At 42.2% G+C, this 8,224-nt stretch overlaps 2 protein-coding genes across 7 annotated transcripts in view; one reads left to right on the top strand and one right to left on the bottom strand.

The window, feature by feature from the left end:
- Positions 1 to 8,224, bottom strand: part of LOC118120114 (abl interactor 2-like) — an 882,953-nt gene that overhangs the window by 45,199 nt on the left and 829,530 nt on the right. The window lies entirely within an intron of this gene.
- On the top strand, positions 2,180 to 3,106 carry LOC118120179 (olfactory receptor 11A1-like). The gene has a single exon (XM_035174932.1). It carries the CDS (start codon positions 2,180 to 2,182, stop codon positions 3,104 to 3,106), a length of 927 nt encoding a protein of 308 aa, XP_035030823.1.

Genomic DNA, 8,224 nt, shown 5'->3' with positions numbered 1-8,224 from the left:
GAAGAAGAAGAGTGAGGGTGAGGGGGGGAATCCACGGAGGAGGAGAAGGAGGAAGAGGAAGAGGAAGAGGAAGAGTGAGGTGAGAGGGGAATCCACGGAGGAGGAGGAGGAGGAGGAAGAGGAAGAGGCGGAGGCCATGCCAGAGGTACAGGCCGAGGTGGAGGTAGAGGAAGAGGAAGAGGAAGAGGAAGAGGAAGACCTGAAGCAGGAAGAGAACGTGCTCAAAGTTGACCGTGTGCTGAACCACGGACTGAGGCTGAGGGAGGCGGGACTAAGAGTTCAGATCTTAGCAGATCTACAGTGAAATCTGTCATTGGGACCTGAACTGGAAACACAATCTTCTGTTGGTCTGATGTTTGCTGAGCTTACAGTTTTATGCACACGACTGTAGCATGAAGACTGGGACATGTTTAGTTGTGATTCTCCAGGTTGACATGTTGACTGATTTGGGAATATGGAGAGAAATACATTATAATTTCATCAGTCTGCAACATTGGTCTTGTGTAGTGGCAAAAAAGCCATAACAATAATATATAAATTCTTACAACATATTTAATTTAGATTGAAGTTAATGTTGGCTCTTGTTATTATTATTATTCTAACCCAAATGATTTGGCTTTTTGAGCCTTTAACAGCTCAACTTCTGACCAAAGTTACCAAGATTCACCAAAAAAGAGTGATTTCTTATAACTCCTCTGTGCATTGATCCATCAGCCTCAAACCTCATTCACACATTCACAGTCCCGCCCTGATCAGATCCATGTGTCAATATTGACTCGCTGTCAAAGCCCCCCTGCTGGCGACAGGAAGTGACATGTTTTATACTTTGATGCACTGCTCCTTGCTGCTTAACAATAAACAGCTCAAATGAGCTGAGACAAGTCATTGGACCATGGTCAGAATTGTGACATTTCCTCAAACCGTGTAAACATTGAGGTGCGGTGAAGGTTCATCCTTCGCCAAAGGACACGATGTTGTCATAACTCCAGTGTGCATTGTCCTATCACCGCCAAACTTCTGTCACATGATCAGAGACCAAGCCTGAACAGCTCTATGTGTCAATATTTCCTCAGTGTCATAGCGCCACCTACTGATTCGCTATGAAACAGGAAGTACTTTGTAAATCCACTCTGCATTATCCAACCGGCTCCGAACTACTGACCTATGATCACAATCCTGACCTGAATACATCCATATATTAATATTAGTTCAGGGTCATAGCGCCACCTATTGATCAGTGTGATAATGGATTTGTTGTAACATTGTCCAATTGACACAAAATTGCTCACGCTACATCAGAGCCCCTACTTGAACGGATCTATATGTCTGTATGTAATAATAGTGATGGCGCCACCTACTGGCAACAGGAAGTAAGCTTTGTTTTACAACTATCATTCAATTTACATAAAATGTTCACAGTGTGATGTGCAATTGATAGCGTGGACCGTAATGAGCAATTAGCAGGCAAGGATCGACATCGCGTGACGGACGCAGGAAGTGAAGCGTTTGTCCTTGCCGCAGTGCGCAAAACGCGTGCAACGCGGAGACGTGGGCTTGGTCATTGATCGCTCTCTCCACCGACCGCAACAGGCTTCAAAATGCCTGTGCTCGGGCCCAGTTGTATATTTGCACTTTCTTTGTGTACTTCACTTACAGTACTCTAATCACTGAGAAGTAGAATTGCTAAAAGTGTTTTAGGTTAGTAACAGCAGTGTGTAACTGGCTCAAACAGAATTAAGTCATATGAAACGTGTGTGTTTCATATGGTAACAAAATATGGTTTTGATAAATTAGTGTATAGTTTTTACAAGAGTGTTTCATTTTGCAAAGGACCTGAGGTGTTCTGCTAATTGTGTGTAGTGTTTTGAAAACAATGTGTAGAAACCAACAAGAAAATGGAGGTCAACAGTAACAAAACCTTTGGGTCCAGGACTCTAGAGTTTTCTGAAGTTGTTTACATGTTGTTGGAGAGTTTAATGAGATAAGGAGAGGGTGAAGCAGTCTGATAAAAACACTGAGTCCAGCCCTCCACGCTCTGTGCCTCTGGTATCTGTGAATGAATCGACTACAGGTCACAGCCTCCTGAAATCCTCACAGGGAGACTTGTTACGTGTTATTGATGAACGGCTGTTGTATGATCTGCACCTGTTACTGATTCACTCTGTTTTTCAGAAGCCTGATGGATGATGAAGTCAATGTAACATATATAACTTTCGATGGACATATGGAAGTGCAGAAATACAGATATGTGTATTTTGTGGTCATGTTTGCAATATATATTATAATAATCTTTTGGAATTCCACTATTGTGTATCTTATTGTGATTCATGAAAACCTCCATGAGCCGATGTACATTTTCATTGCAGCTTTGTTAATCAACTCTATACTTTCCAGCACAACAATCTACCCGAAGCTTTTGATCGACTTCTTATCTGAAAAACAGATCACGACTTTCCCACGTTGTCTCTTTCAATCTGCTGTGTATTACACTCTGGCCTCTTCAGAGTTTCTATTGTTGTCGGCCATGGCTTATGACAGGTATGTGTCCATATGTAAACCTCTGCAATATCCAACAATCATGAGGAAGACAACTGTAAAAGTCTTTCTCTTCACAGCTTGGTTTGTTCCTGTTTGTGAACTTGGAATATCAGTTGTGTTGTACGTTAATGTAAAGATCTGTCACGATAGTCTGAAAGGCCTCTTCTGCAACACCTCTATTTTCACACTTCAATGTGTGCCCTCAATGGCACTGTCCATTTATGGAGTGTTTCTGTTGCTGAATATTGTTCTTCTCCCTATGCTCTTCATACTTTTTACATACATCAGGATACTCATCATCACTTACAGAAGTTTTAAAACAATAAGGAGAAAAGCTCTACGGACCTGTTTACCTCACCTGCTGGTTCTAATCAACCTTTCCTGTTTTACTGCGTATGACGTCATTGTAGTTCGACTGGAATCAGATATACCAAAACTTGCCCGTTTGATATTGACATTACAAATAATGGTGTATCATCCTCTCCTTAATCCATTTATATACGGACTGAAAATGAAAGAAATCTCCAAACACCTCAAACATTTGTTGTTCCAGGTCGAATCACATTAAAATATCCACACTGTGATCTGATGTCAGGTCTTTAACCTGGAGTGATGATGAGTATGTACCAGATTCCTTTAACACCTTTGAACAGCATCTTTACAGAGAACCATATCAGTGTCACTGTATTTGTATTGATTCAGTTCCTAAAGGTCACAAAATGAGGAGAAATATTTTAGAAGTTGTAAACTGTACGGTGTTGAAAGTCAGTGTTTCAAACACTAACATCTTTAAATAAAGTAGAATTCGACTGCATTTCAAAGATCTTTATTCGTTCTTTTGCTGGTGACATTTTATTATGAAGCAATGTGTCATTTAAAGTGCTCTGGGCAAAGTGTAATCTATGAACCTAAAGTGGCCCAGGTGGTAAATGGTGAATATGGCACAAAACGAACTGAGGCCACCTTTGGCCCCTTTGGTTTACATGCGGTGTTGCTATGGTTTACTTGTGGCCTAGATCTGGCAAACAGTCGCGAACCGCCTAAGTTCCGTCATATGAGCCTAATGACAATGTTCGGTGTCACAGTTTTGGTGTGAGAGGAGCAGACAAACTGACGAAGACTCTAGGTGTAAGCACACATGGCCAATAAAGCTGATGAAGCTGAGGCAGGGACAGTGTGACATGTGGTGAATCAGCTCAGAGCAGGAGACAAGACGAAGTAAAACATCATCAGACACAAAAGATAATAACTCAAAGTAAAACAGGAAACAACAGATGAAGTCCACACGAAGTCCAAGAGTCACTTTAAATGTTCCTAAAAAGGCCGTTCAGGACCGAGTCGTATCTGACGGCAGCGCTTTAGAGACGATATTGTCCAGTTTGGAAACCGCTAATTGGCTTTTCTGTTCTTTGCAGAACACACACCTTTTAAAACCTTCCTTAGCTTATGGAGCAGAGGCTCGATGGCCAGAGAGTACAACATACCAGAGAGAGAGCAGCCCTGCCTCACCCCCCTCTGGATGTTAAGAGGAGCACTCAGCCCGCCATTTATTTTCAGAACACTGGCAATGTCTGTATAGAAAACCCGGATCATGGCTATAAAGCCTGGGTTGAACCCAAAAGCAGCCAGAGTCTGCCATAAGTACTGGTGTTCAACCCGGTCAAAAGCCTTTTCCTGGTCTATGGAAATAAGACCAGTGTCTATTGCCAATGAACTGGAGAGGTCCAAAACATCTGGAATCAAAGTGACATTGTCACTTATGAGCCTGCCTGGCACACAGTAAGTCTGGTCAGGGTGGATGACGGACGCCATTACCTCCCTCAATCTGAGGGCCAGAGCTTTGGACAGGATTTTGTAATCCGTGCACAACAGAGAGACCGGCCTCCAGTTCTTCAATTCTTGTAGGTCTCCCTTCTTCGGCAGCAGGGTGATGACGGCCCTCCTGCAGCTCAGAGGTAGCCTTCCATTTTGTAGACTGTCATTGACTCCCTCGAGCAGATCCTGTCCTAAGATGTTCCAGAAGGAATTAAAAAAATCAGCAGGAAGGCCGTCTATCCCTGGAGCTTTGCCGCTCTGCAGGCTCATGGTGGCTCTGTGCAGCTCTTCCTTTGTAATGTCTGCAGCTAGCTCCGTGTTGTTGCTCCTGCTTACCTGAGGGAGACCATTCAGAAAGCTGCTGTGCACATCTAGATTACTTGACCACTCACTCTTAAAGAGGTCTCTATAGAAACCGGTAGCACACTTCCTGGTCTCAGACGAGACTTCAGAGCCGCTACCCGTTCGTAAACAGTGAATGGTCTTCCTTTGTCCATTTTTCTGCTCCAACCCAAAGAAGAACTGGGAGGGGGCATCCATCTGTGAGATGTTCATAAACCGGGACCTGACCAGAGCTCCCTGTGCTGAGACGCCCAGCAGGTTGGCTATAGCCGACTGTTTGGACTTGAGGGAGTCTAAATGCCCTGGATTTCCTTTAGAAGCTACTAAATTGCGATGTTGGCCTTGTATTCGTACACATACAAGTAATTTGACTCCGGTTTTTCTGTTGCTCTCAACGTACAGAAATAGACAATAAACCATAAAGAACAAGGTGAAAAAAGCCGCACAAGGTTAAGCAAACATGTAACTACTAAGTAAGAAAATAATTATAATTACATATGCAAAGGTATGTATATATGAACATAAAACACAACAACAATGACAATAATAGGCCAGAGGAAACAAGCTGTTCTGGTGTCTGGTAGCCCTCAGTGCTCTTTAGCGCCAACCAGAGGGGAGGAGTTGGAACTGGTTGTGATGGGTCTGCAGTGATGTTTCCTGACTCTGGAGATGTACAGGTCCTGGATGGGGGGCAGTCTGCAGACCGGACTGTCCGTCGCAGTCTGTTCCTGTCCTGTTTGGTGGCCGATCCAAACCAGACGGTGATGGCTGCGCAGATTCCTTATATCCTTATAATTCCTTATATATCATGTTCACAACAACAAAAGGTCACGTGACCTTGATCTTTTGACCTTAAATCACCAAAATCTAATCAATTCATCTTTGAGTCCAAGTCTGAAGATATCCCCTGAAGCTGATCTTAAGATATCACGGGCACGAAAAACTAAATAAGCACAGAGTCATAAAAACAATAGAAAACAATGTGTAGAAACCAACAAGAAAATGGAGGTCAACAGTAACAAAACCTTTGGGTCCAGGACTCTAGAGTTTTCTGAAGTTGTTTACATGTTGTTGGAGAGTTTAATGAGATAAGGAGAGGGTGAAGCAGTCTGATAAAAACACCGAGTCCAGCCCTCCACGCTCTGTGCCTCTGGTATCTGTGAATGAATCGACTACAGGTCACAGCCTCCTGAAATCCTCACAGGGAGACTTGTTACGTGTTATTGATGAACGGCTGTTGTATGATCTGCACCTGTTACTGATTCACTCTGTTTTTCAGAAGCCTGATGGATGATGAAGTCAATGTAACATATATAACTTTCGATGGACATATGGAAGTGCAGAAATACAGATATGTGTATTTTGTGGTCATGTTTGCAATGTATATTATAATAATCTGTTGGAATTCCACTATTGTGTATCTTATTGTGATTCATGAAAACCTCCATGAGCCGATGTACATTTTCATTGCAGCTTTGTTAATCAACTCTATACTTTCCAGCACAACAATCTACCCGAAGCTTTTGATCGACTTCTTATCTGAAAAACAGATCACGACTTTCCCACGTTGTCTCTTTCAATCTGCTGTGTATTACACTCTGGCAACTTCAGAGTTTCTATTGTTGTCGGCCATGGCTTATGACAGGTATGTGTCCATATGTAAACCTCTGCAATATCCAACAATCATGAGGAAGACAACTGTAAAAGTCTTTCTCTTCACAGCTTGGTTTGTTCCTGTTTGTGAACTGGAATATCAGTTGTGTTGTACGTTAATGTAAAGATCTGTCACGATAGTCTGAAAGGCCTCTTCTGCAACACCTCTATTTTCAAACTTCAATGTGTGCCCTCAGTGGCACTGTCCATTTATGGAGTGTTTCTGTTGCTGAATATTGTTCTTCTCCCTATGCTCTTCATACTTTTTACATACATCAGGATACTCATCATCACTTACAGAAGTTTTAAAACAATAAGGAGAAAAGCTCTACGGACCTGTTTACCTCACCTGCTGGTTCTAATCAACCTTTCCTGTTTTACTGCGTATGACGTCATTGTAGTTCGACTGGAATCAGATATACCAAAACTTGCCCGTTTGATATTGACATTACAAATAATGGTGTATCATCCTCTCCTTAATCCATTTATATACGGACTGAAAATGAAAGAAATCTCCAAACACCTCAAACATTTGTTGTTCCAGGTCGAATCACATTAAAATATCCACACTGTGATCTGATGTCAGGTCTTTAACCTGGAGTGATGATGAGTATGTACCAGATTCCTTTAACACCTTTGAACAGCATCTTTACAGAGAACCATATCAGTGTCACTGTATTTGTATTGATTCAGTTCCTAAAGGTCACAAAATGAGGAGAAATATTTTAGAAGTTGTAAACTGTACGGTGTTGAAAGTCAGTGTTTCAAACACTAACATCTTTAAATAAAGTAGAATTCGACTGCATTTCAAAGATCTTTATTCGTTCTTTTGCTGGTGACATTTTATTATGAAGCAATGTGTCATTTAAAGTGCTCTGGGCAAAGTGTAATCTATGAACCTAAAGTGGCCCAGGTGGTAAATGGTGAATATGGCACAAAACGAACTGAGGCCACCTTTGGCCCCTTTGGTTTACATGCGGTGTTGCTATGGTTTACTTGTGGCCTAGATCTGGCAAACAGTCGCAAACCGCCTAAGTTCCGTCATATGAGCCTAATGACAATGTTCGGTGTCACAGTTTTGGTGTGAGAGGAGCAGACAAACTGACGAAGACTCTAGGTGTAAGCACACATGGCCAATAAAGCTGATGAAGCTGAGGCAGGGACAGTGTGACATGTGGTGAATCAGCTCAGAGCAGGAGACAAGACGAAGTAAAACATCATCAGACACAAAAGATAATAACTCAAAGTAAAACAGGAAACAACAGATGAAGTCCACACGAAGTCCAAGAGTCACTTTAAATGTTCCTAAAAAGGCCGTTCAGGACCGAGTCGTATCTGACGGCAGCGCTTTAGAGACGATATTGTCCAGTTTGGAAACCGCTGAAATAGTGAATCTTTTTTGCATCGATTTAGCCAAAAACTCTTAGAGTAGTAAACAAAAGCTGAATTTACTCTACTTTACTGATTTATCAGTAGGTTGGTTAGGTAACATCCCTAAAAGTGACCCATGACGTGTGTGTGTCCATGAAGTAACTATGAAACAAGCAATTTCCAATGAACAAGATGGTGTGATGATGTGTAATAAGACGTACTCAGAAGTCGTCCATGAGAGTCGGGGGAGCTGATTACAGCCGCTCTGCAAACACTTAATTATCAGCCAGTGGTCACAGGCTCATGGGACGTTACACAAACACTGGGTCGTCAAGAGGAAAAGTCTAAAGAATCCAACATGATGTTTTATTACTGCCACTGGAAGTTGTATAAAGTTCAGTGAAGTAATTCTAACAGTAGATGTGCTCGAGGTGGTCAGCAGGTCCAACAGTAACACACCTTCACAGATTCAGGACAATGTAAAAACCACGTTCAAACTACTTGA

Source organism: Hippoglossus stenolepis, chromosome 13 (assembly GCF_022539355.2).
Source record: "Hippoglossus stenolepis isolate QCI-W04-F060 chromosome 13, HSTE1.2, whole genome shotgun sequence".
Taxonomy (NCBI): domain Eukaryota; kingdom Metazoa; phylum Chordata; class Actinopteri; order Pleuronectiformes; family Pleuronectidae; genus Hippoglossus; species Hippoglossus stenolepis.
Note: the sequence above shows the minus strand (reverse complement) of the source record. Positions and strands in the feature narration are given on the sequence as shown.

Bases quoted from the DNA above. Each gene is read 5' to 3' on its own strand.
- LOC118120179 (XM_035174932.1), top strand. From the start codon at position 2,180: ATGGATGATGAAGTCAATGTAACATATATAACTTTCGATGGACATATG.